Source organism: Nipponia nippon, unplaced genomic scaffold (assembly GCF_047370975.1).
Source record: "Nipponia nippon isolate SJK-2023a ecotype South Korea unplaced genomic scaffold, ASM4737097v1 scaffold_2, whole genome shotgun sequence".
Classification (NCBI taxonomy): domain Eukaryota; kingdom Metazoa; phylum Chordata; class Aves; order Pelecaniformes; family Threskiornithidae; genus Nipponia; species Nipponia nippon.
In genome coordinates this window covers 60,417,242-60,444,271 of record NW_028262336.1, presented here as the reverse complement: position 1 = coordinate 60,444,271, position 27,030 = coordinate 60,417,242, and the positions used below count along the sequence as shown (strand labels likewise).

The following is a 27,030-nucleotide window of genomic DNA, read 5'->3' as shown; positions in this document are numbered from 1 at the left end:
CTAAATCTACCCTCCTTTAGTTTAAAACCATTACCCCTTGTCCTGTTGCAGCAGGCCTTGCTAAAAAGACTATCCCCATCTTTCTTGTAGGCCCCCTTTAAGTATTGAAAGGCTGCAATAAGGTCTCCCCGCAGCCTTCTCTTCCCCAGGCTGAAGAGAGCCCCAGCTCTCTCAGCCTTTCCTCATAGGAGAGGTGTTCCAGCCCTTTGACCATTTTCATGGCCCCCCTCTGGATCCTCTCCAACAGCTCCATGTCCTTCTTGTACTGAGGACCCCAGAGCTGGACGCAGCACTCCAGGTGCGGCCTCATCAGAGCGGAGTAGAGGGGCAGAATCACCTCCCTCGGCCTGCTGGCCATGCTGCTTTTGATGCAGCCCAGGATATGGTTGGCTTTCGGGGCTGCGAGAGCACATTGCCGGGTCATGTCCAGCTTTTCGTCTATCAGTACCCCCAAGTCCTTCTCCTCAGGGCTGCTCTCAATCCCTTCATCCCCCAGCCTCAAGTCCTTCAAGTGCCTGGACATCAGTACCAGTGGCTGAGGAGCCACTGCCTGTGAATCCCTGCTGTTCCCTCAGGTGTTTTGTGGCATTGGGTCTCTTCTCTTTAGCTCAGAAAATAGGAAGAATGTGTGTATCTCACAGACGAGCTAACTGGTGAGCATGCTCCTGCCACCTCACCAGCCTTTCTTCACTGATAGATTTCATTAGGGAGGCAGGGGAAGAAGAGTTGTAGTTTTAGGGTTGCGAGGTAGGAGGGGTATGTTTTCTGTATCTCTCTTGTTTTCCAAAAAGTTCTTGCTTCCCATCTTAAGTATAGCCATGACTCGATTTCTTGACTGGTATACTCAGAAGAAAAGGGGATTTTACCACTAGACCAACTGTAGACACTGTCTTTGCCTTTGCAAATAGGATTTATGGCCTTTAGCTGTCCTGTGGACTATTTTTGACAATGACTACAAACTAAATTCTCCCTTCCCTCCAGAAAAACTCTTTGTGGCAGGAACCACCTCTTACAGTAGTATATGTGCGCCATGCCTAACACATGGGAATCCCCAGTTCTAATTTGATAAAGCGCTAGCAGCAGTGCCAATAGTAGCAATAAAGTAGTAGTAGCAATAACAATCATGATCATCTTCTTCATCATGATCATCTTCTTCATCATCATCCTCATCATCATCATCTATGCCTTAAATCCAATGAAAAGGCACCACATTTGTATGGGGATTTCCCTGAATTAAATCTTTGATAGCAGGGCAGCCACAAGCAAGTTATCATAAGAGTAAATTAGTATGTGGATTTACAATAGGCTGAGTATACTGCAGGGATGGCTGATAGCTCAGTCTTACCCCGCAGTGGGCTAAGTACATGCACATGTTACAGGCTTTCTAATCTCTCAATGAAAGTGGTGTCATGCTTCAAGTTTACCATGGTAAATGGGTCCCCATTACACTTACATTGTTTAACAGCCCTTCACCCCAGAAAGTGTTTCTGGATAATGTTTTGACAACGGTTTCTTTTGGATGCATGCCATTCGTGCTTCTGGTTGCACTTGTAGCCTTGAAGAGATCTGAGATATATAGATGCACTGTGTGGGAGGCATCCCACCTAAATTTGCACACATGTACCATAGATACCTACATCTGCTCATCACCTCAGCTTCCCCTTTACAGTCGGTGGAGAGGAATAGACGTTTTTAGGGCCCGGCTCATCTGGCCTATTTCAGATGTCTATTTCAAGAGGGAATGTTTCACACCCTAGAAGAGTAGTCCACTGACGGAGAAGGAACTTGTTAACTAGCTCAGATATAGGTGTCTATGTTGTACAGATGAATCCACCCACAATTTTTAAGGAAGTGTATCGCATCCTTCTGTTTCTCAATGAAGCCTGGCACATGTGGACATCTGTGGTGCATTGGTCCCTGGAACTATATATATTCATATATATTTCCATCCTTACATGCTGCTGAAAATGTCTGACTTTGAGCAAACTAACTTTTCTTCCATAGAATGGTATGTGACCTGCTCAGGGAGGTGGTGTGGACTGGAGAATTAGGGATTTTCTTTTTGTCCCACAAATAATTGCAGTTAGGCATGTAAAGTGGACGGGCAAAAACTTTCAAGTGAATTTCCCAATCACTTTTTTTACTAGGCCTGCTCTTCATTCTTAGCTGTGATGATTTTGTTGTCTTGCAAGGTACCTTGTTTTTTTAAGTGATTTCAAAGGACAGTACTTTTCGGTTAGAGTAGTCAATTGAATAAATTACGTCCAAAAGTGAATTGGCATCACTCATGTACACTGACAGTTTCAAATATTCCAAAATTTTATCAGGACCCAAAATAGTGATAAAGTTTTTAAATTCCCATTTTTTAAATTTAGATTCTTTTAATTTACCTTATGGGCTGCAGGCTTTTTACTTTTAGCAGATGCATCTTAAAGGGTTTTTTTAGCAGACACTTCTTAAGGGTTTTTCAGCAGCCACAGAGATTTGAATTTTTATTTAAATAAACCCCATGTGTGCTTCTAAGGCCATGATTCTGAGAGCTGAGGCTTTAAGAAAAAATAACGAGTGTCCTGAAACTCCTGACAAAATTAGTAAAGCTGGCAACATTGCTGACCATTTTATTAGACTTCATAGTTGGTTATAGGTTGGTGGGACTGTAGTTATTCTGCTTAAATAGCAGACATATCACTGTAGGAAAGTACCACATTGCCAAGTTATGACACTGTAGCAGTTAATCACTGTTTTCTGCTGGTTTACTGTGATCCCTTGAAATCCATATTTTGTGAACCACTGGTTTCAAGAATTACAAGGTACATAAAGAGACAGAATGGGATGTAACAGAAAAGCTGGAAGTTTTTTTTGAACTTTCAAGCTGCCCTCACTCTGACCTATACTTATGGGCAGAGGCATATTTTTCCCCACATGCTTCTGATGTATGTCCTTTTCTTAAATACACCTGAACAGTAGAAAGACTTCCATGTATAGTGAACCTTTTATTGTATATCTAGTAAATTCAGTGCACAATGAATGGCACCAAACAAATCTATCTGTATTTTCAGCAGCAATCAAAAAAAAATGCTGTTTATTTCAGATAAAGAGTTAAGAGTTGTAAAAATATATCTTCATCCAAAAGAAATACTGCCCATCCATTTTCAAGATTTACAGCTCAGGAAAGAAATTCTTCGTGTAAGATATTACGGAGTATGCTTAATAAAAAAAATAAACTTAAGGCAATTCAGCAAACTTCCCATAGGTACTGGCTAGCTCGATAATGAGTACGATGTCTAACCTTTTTTACTTATTTTAGGAGCCTTTGCTCCATGTAGAGTGAATACAACCCTCAGTGGGTGATTCTGGAGACACCCTTGGCTATGCAGGAAACCTGTGTTGCCCTCACGCACCTACTTTAAATAAGGAGTTAAGTAAAAGACTCTTTTAAGTTAGAGACTGTGGATATTCTCTCTTGAGCAAATTTTCTTCCAGAGCATTTATGGATTTCATGTTAGACTCATGACACTCTTCTTGATTATTCATATGCAATAGCCTAGTGGATCGAATTTTGGTTCCAGTTCAGGAAATGCGGAGACTTTTCGCATTGGCTTCTGCAGCGTTAGGTTATGGCTGGCCATCTATGCCATCATTTATTTCTTTTGGGTTTTTTTGCCTTTCCTCTTCATTTTGTTACATTCAAATTACTGATTGCAAGAAGCACTGGAAAACACTTGCACATTGTTCTGAAATAACATTGTCTGAGCTGTGGTTACATTTGAAATCATAATTATCCCACTTCTTCACTGTCCAAACACCATTATGTTTTACATGGTCTCTTATAAGTTGATCATGTTTTGACAAGAACGAAGAGAAAAGCTAACAGCTGCACAATACTCACAAAATGAGCACTTGACAATACTACCACACAACAAATGTTTGTGGGATCTCACAGGATTATAACGTCAATACCAGACAGATTACATGAACCACCTGGTTAGCCCTCCAGCTCCCCACTACATGCCTCTTTGCATGCTTTTTAAATACTTTTCCTGTTTATTGTGATGGCACAGGACACAAAATACATATCCTCAGCTTTCCTACTAGCTCTCCTCCCTTAGCCTCAGCCATAACACTACCTTGTTTTCCTCCCTTCCTATCACGATTATATTTTCTTCTCTTCAGAAACCTGGGAGCATTTCCCAGTACAGCTGATGCCAGTAGCACTGTGTGAATCATCCTTAGAAATGATGAATCACGGAAGCCATCCTCCTTCCCAACCCCATTCAGAAACCAAAAATATCCCTACTTGTGCAGCATTCCCCATGTCTCCCGTCCCGCTGCACAGGGACGGGGGGTTGGCGCGGCTTGAGGGTGGCTCCTTGACCAGAGGAAAATCTCAGCAGTACCAGGAGGGGCCTGGCATTTCGGTGTCCCTGGGGGAGCCCTGGGACGAGGGCAGCAGGGTCTCGGCACTAAGCTTGTTGCCATCTGTTTCCCTTTCAGCCTGAGCCACCCTCGTCCAACAAGTGGCAGCTGGACAAGTGGCTGAATAAAGTCACCCCGCACAAAGCACCCATCCTGACCCACCATGACGGCCCGGCGCTGGAGGCCCATCCCTACTACGGCCGCGTGAAGGCAGACCGGCAGGAAAGCGAGAAGACCCCGGCCGCCGGCCCAGCCGAGCACCGCAGTGGGGAGGGCCGCGCCACCACCACCGCTGCCACAGCCATTGGGGACGGACCACGGCCCAGGACTGCAAACAAAGCGCCGGGCAGCAAGGGCAGCCGGCAAAAGTCACCTCCCGCTGCTGACGGCGGGCCTCCGAGGCGGGCAGCAGGGAAGAAGGCACCGCGGCGGGCCGAGAGGACCTCTGCCGGGGACGGCCCCCACTGCCCCGGTGCGGAGGAGCCCCCCGGGAACCACAGCTTTCCAGAAAGCACTGCTGGCGAGGCGCCGAGGGCCCGGCCCGGCGGCAGCAGCAGCGGCAGCGGCTGCAGAGCAGGGCACCGCCGGGAGCCCCGCTCAGCTGCAGCCGGTGAGAAGCGTCGGGCCCGGGGGCCGAGCAAAACGGCACCCAAATCCAAGGAGTTCATTGAGACCGAGTCTTCGTCTTCGTCATCCTCCTCCGACTCGGGCTCTGAGTCGGAGCGGGAGGAGCGCCCACTGCCCAAGGTGCCGGCCGCGGCCGGGGCCGGGGCCGAGCCGCGCGCCAAGGACACGGGGACCGGTGCTGCCAGCAAACCCCACGGCGGCTGCAGTGCCTTTGGCTCCATTAATGCCAGGACTAGTAGTGAAATAGCAAAGGAGCTGGAGGAACAGTTTTACACCCTGGTTCCTTTCGGTAGGAATGAGCTCCTGTCTCCTCTGAAAGACAGTGATGAGGTAAAGTCACTGTGGGTCAACATTGACTTGGCTCTTTTGTCCAGGATTCCAGAGCGTTTGCCCGAAGAGCCGCTGGCCATGAGCGCCGGAGCAAACCAGGCGGCCAGCCTCCCGCAGGGTAGTAGTGCTGACCCCCCCGCAGAGAAGGGTTTACCGAAATCTAGAAGGAAACGCAAGGTGAGCTTCGGGGTGACCGATCGGGGCGGGTAGGGGGGCCTCCAGCAAGTGGGAGGCAAGCATCACTTGAGCCTGCATCCAGTGCTCGATGGTGCTGTCTTCTCTGGACCAGCGCTTCAGAGCTGAGCTTTGTCCCCACTCGTCACGTAGAAACCGGCCAAGCCCCAGGGGAGATGCCATCCCAGGAGGTGGTGAAACTCCTGGCCATGAGGGATCACAGTCCCTTGGAGATGGTGTTTGCTGCTGGCATGTGGCTTTCCATGCCTTAGCAAAGACACTGCCTTTTAGTAGGACAGTATTCTCTCCTGAGGCTTCTCTCAAAACCTGAGCATTTGGAGGTGATGCTTAGGTCAGCAAAGGGAATATAAATGGCTATCTTGTCACGGTCTGCACGGTATCACTGTGTGTGCCAAAAAAGGAGAGGCAACATCTTTCTACCCCTCAGACTTTCAACAAGAGGCGAGTACTTCAGTCCCAGCAGGGAGTTCCGGCTTCATGGGGGATGCACTTGCAGAGACCTGGAACCTGCCTGACTCTGCAACCTGCCTCCCTCACACCCCTGTGGCCTCCTTTTGCCTTGGGGCTCTTACACAGCTGTAAGAAGTGGGATTGTAGTCCATTAGCTGTCCGCTCCCCAGCAGCACCATCACAGCAGCCAGGTGGGCACAGCCCTCCAGTCACATCCACCCCTCCGCCCTGCCTCTCCCACACGCTTTCTGAGCCGCTGGTGGTGCCAGGGAGAAAGCCCTCTCCACCCCACGGCCACAGCTGTCCACTGAGGAGGCTTTCTGGTCCGTTTGTACTAATCTGACCCCAAAAGTCACTCTGAACTGGAATTGCCATCTGTCCGATTTCTGCACAGTTTTACTGTGCGGTCATCTGTCGCCCTCTGAGCTACTGTAGTGTGCAGATTGATCTGTATATTTTTGGGGACAGTTTATCTGAAGCAGTCTTTCCTTTTTTTATCTTTTTTCATTTTTGTGTTCTTTTTTTAGTATCTGAAAGGTGGCAGCCCTGTTCTGGCCACTGGTAGAGCCAGAACAGAGAGCCCTGATAAGCTTTGAGATACGTTTGTCTGCATTTTCTTTAGGAAGTATCATGGAAGTAATTGCACAGTACAAAATGATGGGGAACAGGCCAAGAAAGAGTGGCAGAAGCAAAAGGTTTATGTTTAGTGCCATAGGAGATGCCAGTGTGATAGTGCCAGGCTGTGCACACAGAAGGAAACAGGAGGACACGATAGAAGAGCAAAATAAGTGCAGTCACGCTAGAAATGCTTAATCCAACTTTCTGTGGCACATATTATGTTTTACTCTTCTGTCTTAAAGTATTGCTGTTGTTGGTGGTTTTAGTGATATAATAAATACAAGGCATTACTTGAGTAGCAAATTGCCCCTCAGCCTGGAATGAGACCCTCAATGGGACAGTTGCCATGCAAACTCACAATATGTGATCCCCCTTCCCAAAAGACTTTATGAATAAGACTAATAAGAATGGATTATCAGGCATAACTGCAAAATTAGAAAGAAGTCCTTATTACTTCCTCCTCTGTCATGATCTCAAGATGGGCAACATAGAGACAGAGGAGGGTGGTTAAGCACTGAGGTGTGAGAAGGTCTTCACTCCTGTGGAGTATAAGCTACAATGTTAACCCCATAGCAGCAGCTATAGCGGCAGCGGATAACACAAGAAATGTTGTTACCATGCAGCAAGGCAATAAATACAGCAGAATCAACAATTCACAAGTAAAACTCAGCCAGCACTGGCAACTAGAGAAGTGTTAGAAGTGGAAAAGGATATGGACTTTGTAGGAGGCTGGGAAAGCAGTGCCTTTGGGAGACAATGGTAGACCCTAAGGAACACAAGAGGAAATTAAATAGTGGCAGGAAACACTGGCTATGTTCATATTAACAGGTCAGATAGGGCCAGGGTCCAGCCCCAAGCAGTGGCACATAGTCATCCATCCTCTTTGTTTAATTGTTAGCATGCTTGCTAACGTGGTTTTAGCCTGGGCCAACTTCTGTTCTTCCAAACACTGTCGGACTCTCACTCAGGACCGCACAGACTAAGGTCCCTTCGCAAAAGGCAGTCCGAACGTGGCATAGCCTGGTCTGAAGGAAGAGCGAGATTGGGTGCGAGCTGTGCCATGCCGGTTGACCTCAGGGCCAGTTGCTGATCTGCTGTATTTACTAGTATAGGCATAGTCACTGATGCCAAGAAAACACGGGGAGTATGAGGTTGAGGACTAGGTAAGAGAAAAGCGCACAGGAGATGGGCAAAGAGGGCAATATAAAGAAAAAATATCCCGAGGTGCAAGTGGGGAAGTGGTTGAAACAATTCAGGTTTTATATTCTAGTCCTTTGTTTACACACTGCCTCTTCAGATTTTAGCTTTTTAAGACATGGACCAATCATCTCTGATCCACGTTAGGTATATGCTCGAAGAAAGCGTCATCATTAATACCAAAATGCCAGAAAATACCAGCCCCTGACTTGTTGAAATACTTTTGAATCTGTAGTAAATCCAAAGCCTACAAGATTATTATTTTTCTCTTCATTCAGTGTGAGAATGAGGAAGAGTGCAGAGACATCAAGAAGACTCATTTAGAGAGAGAGGGTTCTTCACGATTAGCTGCCTCTGCCCACAGCATCACAACAGCAAATCACTGCAATATGAATGAAAATAGGTAAGCATTTTCCTTCTTATTTACCACTGAGTCATACAACTAGTTGCAGTTTAATGCCGTGTGTTATTTTTTCCTTTAATAGGATTTATCTTTTAATTATCACATTTTATGTTGAAAAATTGCCCACTGCATTCTCCTTTCTTCTGGTTTAATGAACAAGTTAGCAGCTCCTGACATATTTATATACTCACATTTTTGTCCTATTGCACAACGAAGTTGTGAGTTCAAGTGTGAGGCTCATGGAATGAGTAATTATAGCTAGAGCAGTGTGATCGTCCGAGACATGTTCCTAAACACTGTCTTGTAGGTACGAATTCACATAGGCGACCATCTTATAACCTTTTCTTCCCTTACAGTGTCACGAGTTTCAAACTTAAAGTTTGGCTGTATGTCTGGGTTTAAATACAATTACCTATAAACTCTATGGAAAAGACTGAGAAAGATTCATAACAATGCCTGCAATACTCAATTCCAGAACGTATTTGAGATCCAATATTTTTGAGATTACAAGCAATCTATTCTGTGTAATTACTGGGTATTTTAGGACAAGGAACTCGGACTTTAAAAACAATCAGATTTTCAAAGGATGCAGGGCATGAAACAAATTATGAATATTTAGCATTTGCTGGCATGGTTGATGCACACAGACCCCTATCAATGTCAGATCAATCATACTGAGTTTCTCTGGAGGCTTCCAGCAGTCAAACTTAGGCATGCATCTTTTCAGAGTTGAGCTGCATGCTGCTTAGTACATGCTGGTCATCAGTATTCAAAAAAAACCCATCATTTTCTGGTAGTATCAGGGTATCTCTTGGGGTGGAACTGCTAAAATCAGAGAATAGTTGTATTTATGGTAGTAGGCTTTTCTGTTGTACACATCACTGATGAGTTTGAGCAATTCTTGTCATTAATACTGGAAAAAATCATGGAGAAAACTATAATATATAGTGCTTATTCAAAAATATGCATTCAATTTCTTTGTCCTGACATGTCACATATGTTTCATAAAGTGAAAACAATACACAGAACAGTTTGTTTTACTGTGGGTGATTGCATGCAGGCATGCCATTCCTGTTACCACAGTGTCATATGTTTTACGTCGCATTCATTTTCAGAGAATAGCATGGCTGTCATAGCTTGCTATGTCATAGGGTTAATTCTGTGCTTTCTGGAAGCAGGACAATAATTTGTGTTTTGCTTGACATTATATTCAGTACTCCTGGTAGTAACTGTACATTGAAGAAACAAAGAAGAAAGTCTTAAATGTATATTTGCCTCCTACTTCTTCCCTGGTCTGTCCTGCTTCCAAGAGGTTTCTGTGGTTTATGCTACTGTAGGACATGATATTTTTTTTTTTTGTCCGGGTTATTATTATTCAGCTCCCAGCAGAGCCACACAGACAGTTTTGTCAGCACAGCTCAGGGCTGGTAGCAAAGAGAGGAGCAAAACCACCTTCAGACATGAGCATTCTCTACTGTGGAATTACAGTCTGAGGCATGGACTGAGCAAGGCCCTGATTGACAAGAAAGGCTGCAGCGTCAAAAAAACGTCAAACCCCAAATATCTTGCGTCTACATCAGGTGTCACAATCTGCCTGCTCAGAGCAGAGCTCACTGCAGGTTGTTCTGCACAGCTTCTCCGTATAAATGATTGTGCTGCTGCAGTTTGACTGCTCACAATACACTTAGGTGGGCCCTGCTGCAGTTTGACTGCTCGCAATACACTTAGGTGGGCCTTTCAGTGCCAAAGGCCATGTAGAAGGTCTGCAGCACAACTAGAAATTGCAGCTACTCTTCACAAGCTCTGGGCCAAGCCTTTGAGGCTTGGGTACACTTCCAAAGAGCTACGGCTTCTCTTGGATGCATTAGGCCTGCACTTTGACAGTGATGTATAAACATGGCTAGTCAAGGCATGGGTTTATGTTTGAAAAGAGGAAAAGAAATGACAGCATTGGGCTGCACATTCAAAACAGTGCTAAAGATCTTATTTTTCTTAGGGGAGAAGAAGGGCACAGTTGTCCATCTTACACATCCTGATTCTTGCTTTCATAATTAAAGCATTTCATCATTAAAGCAAAACAGTTCACGTTGTGTTTTAAAGGTACTACACTGAGGGAAAGAGGAAAGGTTCTGAATTACAATTCATGGCTTCTTTCACCGCTAGTTTTTAAAGATTTGCCAGATAAATGGGCAAATGTATGATAAAAGCACATTTAATTAGCTCTGTTCCTGAAATGATGTGCAGAAATAAAGTATAGTTTGTACCATATTCTTTTTTGCGATTCCATTAAGTGTATACTGTCTGATACAGTAACTATAAAGACGTGAGAAATGTCCATAAAAAGTAATAGGCTGAATAAAGGGGAATGTGACAGGGAAAGGTATTGTGTTAAAATAGTCTGTCTGACCTTAATCACAGTTTTAGTCTTAATGTAAACTGTCTCCTTAAAAAAACTTTCATTTTGTGTGTGTTGCTTTAAGATTTTCAGCTAAATATTTTCTTCAAATTAGTGCATCTGAAATTTATTTCTGGGCATATTTTTACAGTCTGTCTGACTTCTCATCCAAATCTTCTCCCAAATAAATGAAAGCTGAAAATACTGTTTGTGTTATAGCTTTCTTCTTTAGAAGATGGAGCAGCTCACATTTCTCTGTGTCTACTGTTTGCATATGTTTTCTTTTGTCTGCAGTACCAGCCTATCTTTCTTTGTCTTCAAAATCTGTATTAGATTAGTATAAACAGTACTACCAAAGGCTGGGCATTGAGCACAAGGACAGGCCAGTCATCTTTAAACACATTTCCTGTTTTAGTTCACATATGGTTTTATTGCCATGGCTTATAAATTGTCACCTGTAATGGTGAAATAGGGCTCCATAACCTGAACTTACACTTCAGAGCCTAATCTTCGTCTCCAGCTATCCCTTAAGAAATGGTGAGCAAGTGGCCATTTATCTCTGTATTTTTTTTCAAGTACTCTGATACAGACTTTATATTAACTCCAGAATTACAATTTGCCTTGAAGGGAAAGAGGAGAAACATGATACAAATTTGTAAATGAACTCTTGGTCCCAATACTGTAAGCTTCTTTCCAGATACCAATAGACTTTATCCTGCCAGCAGGTTTTAAATTCAAAGTTTTGGTAATATATAAAACATTTTCCTTTCTCAAAGCCAGCTTTGTGACACTCCATTACTGTAATTTCCATTTCCAGCTTGGCAATACCAATAAATAAAAATGAGAAAATGCTTCGGTCACCCGTCTCTCCCCTCTCTGATGCATCAAAACACAAATACTCCAACGATGATTTAACTTCCTCCAGCAGACCTAATGGCAGCAGTCTATTACCTTCCATCTCCTCCAGCAAAAAACATAAGGGTGAAATCCAGTCACAGCCACATCCCGGAGACTTCAATGTAAGTTTATGCTGTTGTTCACAATATAAAGCCTAGCTGTATATTTTTCACTTTGTATTGCATTCCATGATAGTTTTGCAGAATGTTATGCAAAAAAATTGTAATAATGATTTTTGTATTGTAAATACAGTTTTTCTGATTTGAAGTTTAGCAAGGCACAGAAGAAAGTAAAGAGGGCAGGCTGTAAAGCAGGCAAATACCAAAGGCTACATAAGCAAAAGATAAAAGGTAATGGCCCAAAACAGATGGCTTTAGGCCTCCAGAGTATCACTTGGGCACGATGCAAGCCCCCTACATCTAAAAGTGTCGTGCATAAGGCCTCTACTATATAAGGCCACCACCTAACCATGACTGTGCCTGCAGAAAAGTTCTCCTACATGTCTTACAACCAGCTTTCTCAGACATTTCTACTTACTCTTGACACCAGTGAACAGCTTAGCACTAGCCTCACAGCTCAGCCCCATCAGAGTCCAGGTATTCAGATACCTATCTGAGAGTCTTGATCACACTAAATGTGTCCAGAGCACCCTTCCAGATAAGGCCGTATCACTACACTGCATGGTAGCCACTGCCTTCAGAGCACAGAGAGAAAGGAGTAGATGCTGCCCACATTTATGCACGAGTTCTGTGATTAGGATGCTGGAGTAAAGAGCCTGTTAGCTCTTCTGATGGAGGGAATTCACATGTCTCTCTCACCTCTCAAAATCATACCCTACCCTCCAGCCTACAGGACACTGCCTGTAGAAGATCAAGGGCGGAATATTGTCACGTCTCCTCCCCTTGAAGCTGTTCTGCTTTGTGTGAAATACCTACAAGAAACAATTTGGTTACCATCATATTGATGTCCACTGCTGGAGCATCTAGGCAAGCTGTTAGGGCACTCTGATGCTGCTAGAAGGGCCCATGCTCCTCTCCTTGCTACAAAAGCCATTTATATATTTTATACTATATCTATTTGTTGTATTTGTTATTTGATACATAAGAGGCTTCAAAAGCCTAAGGATTAGTGCCTAAGCAACTTTCAGGAAAACAAACTACCTGAGTTGTATCAGTGGTCTCTTCCAGCCACTTTTGCTGTGGGGATAACTGGGCCCACAATATATGTGAAGTATATATGTATATACTTAAATATATTTAATTTTTGAGAGTGGAGGAGGAAATAGTAACTATAACCTTAATTTTTGGACGCTTTTTAAAAACAAAATTATCATAACTTGTATGTTTCAAGAATATCTCGCAAATTTTGGTAAATTGCAATAAAATTAATTACATTAAAATACTCCAATAAAAAGGCATTTTAACATATCATAGTCATTAATTTATTTTTTCATGGATTAAATGTAACTTTTTTAACATTTTCACTTCTAAAACATAAGTTTAGAGGTTTATAACCCATTCAGAATTATAATGATATGACTCTTCACTGGATATCTTGAAAACAATTTAAATTCCTTCACAGGCAAATGTGCTGGAAATCAAAAGTAAAAGGTGATTGCTTTATGATCCACACGCTTAGCAAATGCGTTTCACTGAGATTTTCTGCATAGCCTAGCAATGCACCATTTGGTCAACATTTTAACAACCTTTGCAATAAAATTCTTATGTATCTGGTTATTCATCTGAAAACTTTAGCCTGCTGAACTGATCTGGATGTGCCATATAGAAGATGAGAGCTCATGAACTATAAATGTTAAAGTTAGCTTTGTTTTGTCCCAGCTTCCCATCTGGCACCTAACTGGCATGCCCAAGTGGTCCTTTGAAATTCTGTCAGAGAGCACAAGCCAGGGAGTGGCTTTTATCCGTTTGAGCTTTTTGTCCATTTCCCTATTGCGTTTCTGTCTGTCATCTGACGGAGAAAGAACAGTGTTTTCTGGCAGTGGCTATCAACCAAAAACAACCCGGGGCCCTCTGCTTTGCACTGTACCAGTGTGTGGTGGCCCACACAGCAGGTCACTCGGTGGGACGAAGGGCTCATGAGGCCACATGAAGAACAGGGCTGCAGCTGAGGGAATGCGTGAGACCCTGCCAAAAGGCATGTGCTTCTGCTGTGGCACAGAGCAGCGATCTTTCAAGCTGATCAGGGGCCCAGAGGAGAAAGAAACCTGGACTTTGGGCTACAAATTCGTACTGCACAGGCACATCAGCAGCACAGCGTGAAACGAGTCAAACAAGTGAGGCTTGCTCTCCCAAGGCAAGGTACAGCATTAGTTTGGAAGCTGAAGACTAGAGATATAACTTGATCTTCTAAATGACCACAACAGATCTATTCTTTAATAATTTCACTTACTGTTTTTCAGAGTGTTTTGATAGTTCGGCTCCATTTCTTCCGTACATCACATTGAAACTCGAGCCCTTTAGAAAGTGCTCTGAGCAATATCTGTGGATTTGTGGTTGTCAGTGACAGGGCAGTTATACATACTCCCTGCGGAAATACTAGGAAAACTAACTGCCAATTTACAACACAATGCAAAGATACTCTGTTGTTTATTAGTTGCTTTTTTGAAGTTAGTAGCCAATTCCTCAATGTCTTCTCTGCTGTTTGTTGTCTAGAAAGCAATTCACATCAATTCAGAAAATGTTCTTCTCTGCAATAAGCCCCAGTCCCAAACAGAGCCTTGGTCACCTCTGTCCAGCACACCCAGGGACTGCAGAAGGACAAAGCTTATCTTCGATGATATGTAAGTACAGATGACTGTAAGATAAAGAAAACGATGTCATTTTCTCCATTTAAAGAGAGATTATTTGTCCAACAGGAACTGAGACATGTCCAAAAGTATTATGGTAATATTGTACATTGATAAATGAATGAAGCATCCTACATAAACTCTTTGATTTTTCATAATAAATTAAGCCTCTAATCATCAGGGAGCAGTGAGGACTGGCTGTTCCCTAAAGGACAGGGAACCGAGAGCCAAGGGCCAGAACGCGGCCAGCAGGGCAGGGGCCGTGCCAGCCAAGGGTCCAGCCCCACAACACCCAAGCAAGGTGAGCAGGGCAGGCCCAAGGGTGGAGTCAGGTTCAAGCAAGAGCCCAGATCCTCAGGCAAGTCCATGGTGATGAGGCTGGTCCAAGTCAGGCCGGGAAGTCAGGTCAGGATCAGGTGCGGTGAGGGTCAGACGCAGCCCAGTGACTGCCGGGGGTGTGTAGTGATGAGGCAGGTCTGAGGTCTGGCCAGGAAGACAGCCTCCAGGTCAGGGTCCAGATCAACAAGGGCCATGGCCAGGCACAAGCATGGCTGTGAAAGGGCTGAAGACAGGCACGCTTACAATGAGTTGGACAGAGAGTGAAGGCCCAGACCTGAGCTTAAATGGATTTCTTTAGCCCATGGTCAGAGGGGGGAGGCCCCACATAAGGCAAGACAGGTCCATTAGGCTTTATCAGTACCCTTAAGCCTCTGTCATTAATTATGCACACATGAGACTATTAATACATACAGAACCATAGCAAGGCAGGGTGACAGGGGGACCCTTCTTGTGCACCCTTTAGAGCAAGGGGAGAAGGCACATGGGAGCCTTGCATCCCTGAGCCTTGACAGCTGCTTCTGTCATTGCTACTGCTGCTCAGAAAAAGGAATCACAAAGGCAGGGTGAGTAGGAAGCAACAGTGGTTGGCATGAGTACCTGGAGCGATACCTGGCCCTCCCCATCCCCACTACATTTTTCAAACATGCCCTGCTCTCCTCCTCTGAAAATAATTTCAGCTTGTAATTGTCTTTCTTTTCTTTTTGGTAAATTAAAATTGCTGGTTCATTTCCCAAGGTCATTTAGGATGTGATAGTATCTAGGTAAGGTATAAAGATGAAACTGAAGGTTGAAATCCCAGTATCTAGAAAATCCAGATTCTTTTTGACTTTCAATTTTCTGGCCTGAAAATACAGATTTTTCTAGTGTAGAAGAGGTTCTGTTGAAGCTGTGCCTCAGACTGCCTGGATCTAATACAGCTCTGTAAGCTGTGTGACCTTGACACACCTTTTGTACTCCCAGACTTTCACCTTCAACATTGCTAACTCTTTTATACTAAGGGAAACCCTGGGAAAACAGCCCTGTTTCCCCAGGAACTGTTTTTTACCAGAACTGGAATTTAATAATAATAATTGTAATAATTGCAATAATTGTAATGTTTATTCACACCACCTGGTCTCAGGGACAACTAGAGGGATGGCAGCCTCTCATATAGAGAATCCAGGTTTCCTACTATAAGGCATAAATAATTCCTGTAGACTTCAAAAGGACATAATTGTTTTGTTTGTCAAGAAAAGACTGGTGAGATTAATGTCTGTCTGTATTCATGGCAGTCATAAGGAGATGTAAGTTGAATACATGTAATCATTTTTTCTGCCCCTTTTGGAGGAAACTCCTCTCTGTGTATATATTCCTATTTTCCCTCCTTCTCCACTTCCCTCCATGTTATTTTTTAACTCTTCCAGTGCATTTATTCAACAATCTCCACTGAGGAAATTTGAAACTGTTTAGAAGTACTACTTAACTCTTCATATCTCTTAGAATACTTTATCATCTCTAATTTACTTGCAACTGTTCAATTTTTCTGCAGTTTATACATGTACATATGAGGCAGAAAGGTATCAGTGTGCCTGATAAAAGTCAAAATTGTAGGATGTGCTCATCTGTTTGGATTAGAAAAAAACACAGTCAGAAACAGTTACAACAGAACTATTGTATCTTCATCTGATTTTCCCTCAAGATGCTGACAAAAGACAGGCAGACTGGTTTGTTTTGGTTTTCCCCTAGAATACTATCATAGGAAAACTGCTTTTTTCACTGTCTGTCATCTAAGAGGCTTTTATCACTTGCTTTCTCTATTAGTGATACATGTGATTTCTCAGGCAGGGATCTTCAATAAAACTGTTTCACCTTTTCAGAGAGAGAGATACAATAAAACTGTTCGTGTATAGTGCCTTCCATGTAGAATGTCCCCAAGCAACTTGTGGCCCATTAAAAAAATCAATCTAAAAAGGCAAATAAAATGAAACACAGAATCAAATATGCCTTAATTTGCCCTTAAAACCCAGAAACAGTTAAATGCCTGTTGTGCTAACTAGAGGAGGAAGACTTTCATGTACTACAACTGTCATCCACAACCTGTATCTAGGAAACACCACCAGAATACCAGCTATACTAGACCTTGATTCTGAAATTACTGTGCAGAGAAGTCACGGAAATGTAGCAGATTAGACTGGCTGCAAATGTTAAATGTCAACAAACTTGACTCACATGTTAGAAGGATCAAATTAAATATGGCAGCCAGTGTCTTTCAAATTTGTATAGTACCACAGCAGAGGATTTGAAGAAATGCAACACAGTAGGTCAAAAATTATGTAGTAATCCTAATGGCAGCATTTGTCCACAATTATGCTTATGAAGTATTTCATCTCATAATCCATGAAGTTCTGAATTGCTGTAATCCAGCCATGGCTTTAAGGTCTTCATTTTAATCAGAATCTATAGTTTTTAAGAGACTAAATCCCTTATATTTGATTTAAAACAACAACTAATGTTTTTGACCAATCAGTGTCTCTTTGCTTTATTCTCAATTTATTTTCTCCAGATCATTGACAACAGCTGTCACTAGCAATAAACTGGAACACAAGTAGGTCAATAAAAAGTATATCTTGCTTGGCAGAGTGCTGTATACGCATACATCGCAATATAAAAGTGAATATGGCTAACAGTCTTCAAAAGGCAGGCGAAGTCCTGCTTCCCCTGGTTTGCCATTGTTTACTGCCTGCTCTAAATATGCTCCGAGGTACCCAGCATGCCACATGTATAAGTGACATCAATGCTGTTTCCAGCATTAATTCTTAACAAGATTTCCTGGATTTTTCGCCGTTTCTGACTCTATGAAGAGAACATTTTCAAGGCTACATAATAATGCTTCAAGCCAAATTCAGTCCTGCTGTAATTTCACTGAATGATAGAATTCCCCATAACCGCATTTAGGAACAAAGTCTGTTGTCCTTGAAGTGATAAGCACAGACATGCTGTGGGTGCCCTAGGGCACAGTCCCACACCCTCCTCAAAATACTGCATGTGTGGTATAAAAAAGAGCAGAGCATACCCAGCTTCCCAGTTTTCCTTATGGCTGGGATTATTTTCTCACTTGCATTGTGGGTTACCCTTTCAAACTTGGGGTGTGGTTTTTCTTGACTTACATTTTTTTTCCTTTTATTCTGTTCTTATAGGAGCAAGATAATACATCTTCTTCAGCTTTTTTTTTTTTTTTAATTCATATTTTGTTCAATGTTTGTTCCACCTTTATGGATTTAGGTGCTACATACCCACCAGCTTTACATTGTCCAAGGGACATTCCTGCTGTAAGATAGCATTCCTGTGTGTGTTTGTCAACCAGTAAACCATATACCCAGAAAACATTCAACCTGTAAAGGTGTTATGCATAGAGCACATAAAGAGCTCAAAAGATAACTTCTTGGTGCATCTCTGTGTTTTGGCTTGAACCCCCAGTCTCTCATTTTCAGTCTCCTCTTCCTTGTTCTTCTGCCTCAGAGTGGAAAGGGAAAGGTGATCTTGGGTTGTGACTCCCTTACAACATCTGGAAGTCATCTCACTTTCCATTGCTCAAAATACCTCAAGGACTCCTGGTCTTCTGAAGTATTTAGAGAGACTTTTGTAGTGCTGAGCACATCCTCGGGACACAGTTAAGGAATAGAGCTTGGCTCTTCTTTCTTCTCATCAGCAATCTAAAAAATCACTGGTCAGATAGACCAACATCTACTACATTAATTCATATGCTTACTTTGGACTGCTCCCAGCTTCTTGGCTTTGGGGGATTTCAAGACTTCATCTGACCATCCCATTCTTCTGCTCCTTCTCTTCTTACTTGGGCACTGAATTTTCTCAGGTGCCCATGAGAAACTAACATTAGACTATTAGACAGCAGACACTGCCTCCCATGATTAGATAATTAAGCTGCCTGTTCTCTGCAAGACCACCTACCCCCTTTCTTTCTAGGGACACTTTGTGAGAGCTTGGGCTGGTGGGAAATAGATGCTTAATCAGCTCTAGCAGGAGGTTCTCACGGGGTTAAGAATTTATAGCCACTGCTCCCTGTCGTCAAAGAAAAGCCAGAGCTGTGGACCTCATTTGAACTTACAAGCTACATCCATGCCCCTCCTCTGTTCCTATGGGCAAGTGGTCCAGCACTGCTTATGTTTATATGATTAAATTGTCTTCACTCCCCAAAACAAAGAACACTCGCTGCCTCCTGAGAACAGTCCCTGGCCTGTGCTGTCCCCCAGCTGTGCCCAGGCATTGTCTGGCACCGAGCTCAAAACTATGCCAGGGAGAGTGTTAGCAATTAAACAGCATGGATGATCAAACGATAGAGCTGGTATCCTTGCCCTGCTTATTTCACTTGCACAGACATAGCCAAGGAATGGCTTTATTGACAGACTCAGATCTGAAATAGCCTCTGATAATTTTGCCACTCAGGAAAGAGGATTTGTTTGCATCAAGTGATTTTGATGTGCCCTTTTCTTACTCTACAGCTTGACTAGAAAGGATCTTTAGTTCACAATGAATCATAACAGTGAGCAGGACAAGGGTCTTCTAATCAGGGTCAGCAAACTCTCCTCCAGATCTGAGCAGCAGAGCTGATTCTCTTGGGACAGGACAGTCTCTCCCACCAGTCTCTCCCAGTCTTTCCTCACCTCTGCAGCTGGTGAGCAATGAGCAGATGCCTCCAGCAGGTTTGGTGGCAAACACTGGTTTCTCCTCAGAGAGCTAAAAGTCCATCCCAGTGTAACTCAGGGTTTGTCTTCTTGTGCTGGATCACAGAGCACTGTGGGTTTTCATCACCCTCAATGCCAGGATTCACAGGTGTGGTGTGTAAGAGATATTCTCATGCCTCTATTTGCAGCTTAATTCCTAAGTCAGCTTTGCTGTCCCTGTGGCAGTGGAAAATATCCTTACATATGTTTGAAGAATGTGCTCTGAGTCCATTTTCCACAATATAATTACCCAGAAGTTTCCCTTTTGGACTAGAAGGCTCACTGTAATGGCCTTAGGGTGCAAAGGCTGTGATCCCCCAAGGAAACCTGGGAGCTTTCCTGATTATTCCTTCAGCATATAAAGGATATTTTCATGTTCCAGTGATAATCAACCACACTAGCAAATGATCATAACCACTTTAGCGTAGAGAATCACATGTAGACTATTCAAACTCATTTTTAGCCCGGGAGCACCCTGTTCATCTTGAGAACCAACAATGAGTCACGGAGCTGGAGAAGGGCTGTGATGACTTCATACACATGAAGAATATGAATTCCCAAAATCTCTATCATCAGATGCTTTCCTGGTCTTCTAGTTCCTGATTATGATTTCTTTCAAATCCTATGATTACTGAAGTTTCTTAGGCATTGCATGACAGGAGCTCTGGATAGAGTCTTTGTTTCAGGATCGCCTGCTCCTTTCAGTGTAGATATCCCATTCATTGACTCAGGTTTCACAGGTACTGTCACTCAATAGTTTCACCCACACCTTGGCTTCTCACTCATCAGAGCTGGGAACGTTGGAGCTGGCTGCCAGGTAGTCCCTCTCCCAGAAATTTCTTTCTGCCTTTGGTTTTCAGCTGCCTCTTGAGAATTCAAGGTGTGATTCCATGGTATTTTAAAACAATACAAATCTGGACTGCTGTGGTCCTGCCCTCTCTCCCTAGGTCTGACTATAAAGGCTTTCACCCCACCTTCAACTGAAATTAATTTATTTCAGAATATCTATTTAATAGACATTGAAAGAGACACAATTGTAGTTTATCTGCGAGGATGTACTGTTTTCTCCCTCTGCTTTTAATACAGGAGCTCAAGTCCCTATTGCTAATACCTCTTTCATTCCTCTCTCTTTGCTTGTACACTTTGCCCTTGCATGTTTTAGTCTAGATATTGATTTCACATGGCTATCTTTAAGTCATGAATCTGGGTCATGCCCAGGAATTTGTAGTGGATTTTAACTCTTTCTCATGGTCTCTTGTATTTCACTACACTGACATGGTTAGTCTGGGGGATTTTGCATTTTTGCCAAAATAGGAATCCCCACTTATTCTACCCTTCTTCATTTCATTGAAATTAGGTGCCAGGCTTTCATTTTGTCTGCTATTTTTTGCAACAGTAACTGCCTCCCTAGGTACCTATACTATTCATCTATTCATCTAATCTAAGATATTGACTTTGTTATACTAAGCCCAACAAGATAGTAGTTGTGTAGTTGTGTGATCGAGTAAATTTTTCTTACATTTGGCCTGACTCCAATCAGATTGTTTGTTCCTGTCTTTCTAAAATGCCTATAGCATTATCATTTAAATAGGTCACAAATACTGTCTCTGCCCTCTCCACGTGTATGCTCCTCTGCTGAACTTCCCAGACCTGCTGGGTCTGCCACAGCGCGCATGAGATTCCCATCACTGGGTACCTACCATGTACAGAGCCATGGGCTCTCCTCCACCCTGTGTGCCACCATGTGTGCCGTGCCCCAGAGACAGCAGTGCTATGTCCCAAAAAACTGCATTTATTTTAAGTTATAGAATGGGCAGAAGGCCATGATACATCAGGGGAGAACACTATTTTGTATAGTAATACTTGCTCCCCAGCTTCAACTCTATCCTTTGCCCTCAAGATGACCATCCTTATCTGTGACCCAACATGTCAGACATGCTCCTGGCACATCCCAGAATGAAACAGCGAATAGGCAGGGCTGTATACACCTGCCTTTCACTTTACATGGTTTTCTTGCTCTTAAAGGATTTTCTTCTCTTCTTGGACTGCAAGTTCAGGGCCTACTGGCACAGCTTCAAAACTGGACATGGGCTAACCCTGGCTACACCAGTTTCTTCTGATTTGCCCCTAGCTCTGACCAAATTTTAAAGCTGCTTATTTTGCTGTTCTTCTCCCTTCCAGCACACTCACTTTTTTAGGGTCTAGATTACTAAAGTTGTGAAACTGGTCCCATATTTCGAATTATAATTTAAGCTGCTTTTATTACATGCAATTGTTGTACACTGAGGAAGCACTAGTTTGTTTTTTTATAACACTTCAGCAGCATTATCTCTGAAGGGTATTAAAATATGCACTTGGCTACATTTATGATGTTTAATTGAACTTTTATTAGGGTTTTTTTAATGTATCCTCATAAAGCACCATACCACAGTAAGAAATAATGTACAAGTGGTAGATTATGTAAATGAAGCAGAAAATGCTATAGTTTAGTATTTAGTTCATATAAAATATAAAAATTAGATGAAAAATGTGCTTTTGAATGCAGTTATAATTAAAATTGTATATTGGAGTCTAAGCTACACCATACTCTGTAAATACCAGTGATTGCGCAGAGTTCCAAGGAGATTATGTTGCAGTAGATGCTGATAAATCACTGTACGAAGTAAGGCTTTTATTGATTCACTTTGTTTGATTCTCTTCCCTTTTTTTACTGCATGAGTTTACATTTTTGCAATTATCTGCTAAACTGGAGTAAATTAAATTCAGAGAAGGCAGCAAAAGACAAAGGTGGCAGAGATACGCTGTAATGGCATAGAGCTAAATAGGATGAGAGAAACATATACGCACACAAGCATTTCACCTGGATAATGGTAACACCACTCTTAGGAGCTCAACAGCCCAGAAATTCTGAAAGGCTGCTTCTGGAAGGGGAGTAATTACTGTGCCCGCAGCCATCTCACCTCATGCTGGGATCCCGCACAACATAACAAGCAATGGAAATGCTGTCTTTCCTGCTGGTTTTCGACAAGCTCCCAGAGAAAGTGGTGGCAAGGCGAGTGAGAGAAATTCTGGAGAGCAGCGGATTGTTTGATAAATTTCATCCTGGATTCAGCCACAGCCATGCTACTGAGGCTGCCCTTGTCAAAGTCATAAATGGTTTGAATGCCACTGCTGAAAAGGAAGGCTGGCCTTGTTTGTACTATCAGGTCTAGCCATGGGGGGGGTTATTCTGTAAAAGGCTGGATTCTATTGCAGTGCCTAGGTGACTGGCTAGTGTTGACTGAGAATGCGTTGAACTGGTTCCAGCAGTACTTGATTGCTTTCCCCAGTCAACATGGTAGGGTAAATTCTCCTCGAGAGCAGCCAGTTTCACATAATGACACTTGATCCCAGGGAGAATTCACCAGCAGCCTGACTTAGTTGGCACTGATGCTTTACGCTCTTTCTCTTGCCTTTCAGAGAGATATATGAGATGCATTAGAGCAGTGTATTAGAACTCCTTTTTGGCTTTGTTGAAGAGTACTATATTTCTAAAAGTAGCAACAATCAGATATTCAGAAACAAAAGACTTCCTTGTGCAGTCAAGATTATTAATAGACATAAAACACTTGTTTGTACCTGTTAATTTGAAGTCAGACTTCTTTTTAATTTTTTTTTTAAGAGGCCTGAATTCTGTTTGTAAATCTGGAGTGACAGTGCTGACACCAATAGATACATACAGTTGTAAATAACTTAAGAGGAGAATCTGATTCAATTGTCTGAAAACCAGAAGTCACTGAATAACTTTTCGTGGGACTTCAGTTTACATTCATGATGAGTAAGCCTAACAAAGAAACTCCAGTGCTTCTTCTGCTACTCTCATCCACTCCAGTTCAACCAGTAGTCTGGTACCATTTCAATCTTGTAGAAATTTTCTCTATTCTCTGGCTTCTCAGGCCGTAGTGAGGCTGTGATCTGCAGAGGGATTGCAAACCTTAGACCAAAGACCTGAAAAGGGGTTTAGGCACAGATCTTTCTGATTCTCGTCAGTGGGACAACAGATTTGCTTCTCCTCAAGATGCCTCTCATCAATAACATACAGTATCTGAAATTAGCATCCAATGAGATTACCTGCAAATTCTCTAACCTGAGATTATCATCACCAGCGTAACTAAATAGGCCAAGCTGCAGAGGAAATTTGGACGAACCTTCATGTTTGTAATAGATAGGCATTCTCAGTAACTATAACTTGAGGGCCTGTAAAATCAGAATATGATTAACAATCTTTTGTGAACTTCATAGATATGAAATGTGCAGTATGCAAAAGAGCTTTCCCAAGTAATTAATTTATGCATCAGCTTTCTCATGTGTCTTCATATGTCCATGAGCTGAGGTAACGTGTTATCTTCAAGAAGCCTATAGAAAAGAGGCTTTTTTCAGTTTTTTTACTTCATGACATAATAATAAATCCAGTATACTGGATTTAAAAAGACAAATTATGTTCATGTGCAATGGGAACCTAAACAAAATTGAATTTGAAACCTTTCTTTCTCATTAGAAAAACAGAAAATAACTAAATCCCAGCACATCCTTATTTTGTTACTAAAATTATGTAAGAAATGTATGCAATGTACATAAACATACATTGAATCTATAGGGCATTTCAGCTTTCCATTTTTGCACATTAGTAATCTGAATAGGAGGTTTATTAACATGTAGTGATAAATTGAAGAATAGTATTTCATAGATGGCACAAAGAGATGAGAATTTGACTCGGTGTGTTTATTAACACTATTGAACAAGCTCTGTTTAAGAAACTAGAAGAAAACATACCCTATCCAATTTTTCCCAATGAATCTTAATTTCCATTGGGCATCCCCTGATTTATAAATCAATCTTATATTTTTCCTGTGGAAATACCTAAACATTCACATTGAGAATATATATGCTTTGCTTTAAAATGGCCTTTTAATAGTTTCTTTTTTATATTAGGCTTCCCAAAAAACAATTGGACTTAATACAAACTGATGACTTCAGTTTTTGCACATTGCATTATGGTTAACCACCCCATAGCAGGGCCCTCAAAGCAGGCTTCTTGGTTCAGTAACATGCATGCTTCTTGTTAATACCTTCATTGCTAATCATAACTGGGGAGAATAAATCCTGCTACAAGTTGAAAACCATTTTACAATTAACTTATAAATAAGTAGACCGTAATTACATTGTGTTATCTCACTTTGTTTTTACAGCCTCTTACCATGTTTCAAACAAGCAAATTAGACATATAGTGCTGGGTGATATATGGGAGGGAATGTTGCAAAGGACATAATTTAATGGCCTGAGTTTGAAAAGATCATGCAAAGGTTCATCACTTTGGTCATTTCAGAGAGATGAGACCGCTGTTTTGTTGCTTTGCTTTTTGCCACTTCATAGTAAACCATCTTACCTAGATCATTGCACAAGACAGAGACAGGACTTAACACTTATTTTAAGAATTCTTTCAATGGTTCTGAAAACAGTTATTTTTCTCTATGAAGCTAACACTGTTCCAATGTCTAATATTTCATAATTGACCAAGACCAAATCCAGATGGTTCATGTTATTAAGATAATGTTAGCATCTTGCTGGGCACAGGAAGTATTTGCAGCTGCTGTAGGTTATGAGATACTGGGACACAAAGCTGTCTTTAGTCCCCTTTCTGACCTACTGGCTAGAGTAAGCTGGGAGGATATTCCACTCTGAGAGAGAATAATACTGTAAAGAGAGTTGGAGCAAAGGAACTGTTTTTCTTCATATCAACAAGCTTTTTAGCGCAAAGGTCATTCAAGATTAGCCAGATTTTGAATTTTATTTCCATCTAGTGATGTTTAGCCTTCCTTCTCTTCAAAATAAGGTTGATTATTTTATATCTGTGTCGGCGACATGGACAGTGGAATTGAGTGCACCCTCAGCAAGTTTGCCAACAGCACCAAGCTGTGTGGTGCAATCAACATGCTGGAAGGAAGGGATGCCATCCAGAGGGACCTTGACAAGCTGGAGAGGTGGGCCCATGCAAACCTCATGAAGTTCAACAAGGCCAAATGCACGGTCCTGCATATGGGTCGGGGCAATCCTAAGCACAAATACAGGCTAGGCCAAGAATGGATTGAGAGCAGCCCTGAGGAGAAGGACTTGGGGGAGTTGGTTGATGAGAAGCTCAACATGACCCAGCAATGTGTGCTTGCAGCCCAGAAAGCCAACTGTATCAAAAGAAGCGTGACCAGCAGGTTGAGGGAGGTGATTATCCCCCTCTGCTCCGCTCTTGTGAGACCTCACCTGGAGTACTGTGTTCAGCTCTGGGGCCCCCAACATAAGGACATGGAGCGAGTCCAGAGGAGGGCCACAAAGATGATCAGAGGGCTGGAGCACCTCTCCTATGAAGACAGGCTGAGAGAGTTGGGGTTATTCAGCCTGGAGAAGAGAAGGCTCCGGGGAGACCTTATAGCAGCCTTCCAGTACCTGAAGGGGGCCTACAAGAAAGCCGGAGAGGGACTTTTTACAAGGGCATGTAGTAATAGGACAAGGTGTAATGGCTTTAAACTGAAAGAGGGTAGATTTAGATTAGCTATAAGGAAGAAATTCTTCACTATGAGGTTGGTGAGGCACTGGAACAGGTTGCCCAGAGAAGCTGTGGGTGCCCCATCCCTGGAAGTGTTCAAGGCCAGGCTGGATGGGGCTTTGAGCAAGCTGGTCTAGTGGAAGGTGTCCCTGCCCACGGCAGGGGGTTGGAACCAGATGATCTTTAAGGTCCTTTCCAACCCAAACCATTCTATGATTCTATGATTCTATGACTAACCTTCCGTGATGCAATTAAACGTCCTTGAAACTGTGTGCACATAAGTAGAAGGAAATGGGCTATGTAAACACACTGCCAAATAGCCTTATGGTCTCAAGGAGGTATATATGGCAGTCCTCTTCTGTCAAGGGTCTCCCCCTTGCTCCCACTGATCTCAGGTATGGATCTCAGCATGTTCTTACTGATATCAGCAAGAATTTTTGACTCATCCATCCCACTGACTTCAGTTTTTAGATCTGTATTTTCTCTGACTCACACAAAACAGTTTTTTAAACAAGTGCGCTGAGAAATCCCAATTTCAAAAAAACTAGTTAGGATTGTGTACTGGTTTGAGCTGGGATAGAGTTGGTTTTCTTCATAGCTGCTTGTATGGTGCTCTGTTTTGGATTTGTGACCAAAACAGTACTGATGACACAGGGATGTTTTAGCTGTTGCTGAGCCGTGCTTGCACAGCCTCAAGGCGTTTGCTGCCCTGCCTCATGCTGCCCTGCCAGCGAGTAGCCTGGGGGTGCACAAGAAGCTGGGAGGGGACACAGCCAGGACAGCTGACCCCAACTGACCAACGGGATATCCCACACCATAGGATATCGTGCTCAGCAATAAAAGCTGGGGGAAGAAGGAGAAAGGGGGGACGTTTGGAGTGAGGATGTTTGTCTTCCCAAGTCACCGTTACTCATGATGAAGCCATGCTTTCCTGGGGATGGCTGAATACCTGCCTGCCAATGGGAAGTAGTGAACGAATTCCTTATTCTGCTTTGCTTTACCTATTAGTCTGTCTTTATCTCAACCCACAAGTTTTCTCACTTTTATCCTTCCGGTTCT

The 27,030-nt window shown here is 42.7% G+C and overlaps 1 protein-coding gene across 5 annotated transcripts in view; it reads left to right on the top strand.

The window, feature by feature from the left end:
* The window catches only part of AFF3 (ALF transcription elongation factor 3), a 340,331-nt gene that overhangs the window by 287,304 nt on the left and 25,997 nt on the right, over positions 1-27,030 (top strand). For 4 of the 5 annotated variants that reach the window (XM_087756125.1, XM_087756126.1, XM_087756130.1 and 1 more), the window contains exons 11-14: positions 4,495-5,550; positions 8,112-8,236; positions 11,449-11,650; positions 14,201-14,328. In XM_087756125.1, coding sequence (XP_087612251.1) covers positions 4,495-5,550; positions 8,112-8,236; positions 11,449-11,650; positions 14,201-14,328 — 1,511 coding nt within the window. The remainder of the gene's footprint in view (positions 1-4,494; positions 5,551-8,111; positions 8,237-11,448; positions 11,651-14,200; positions 14,329-27,030) is intronic. The other variant, XM_087756127.1, reaches the window with a different exon arrangement.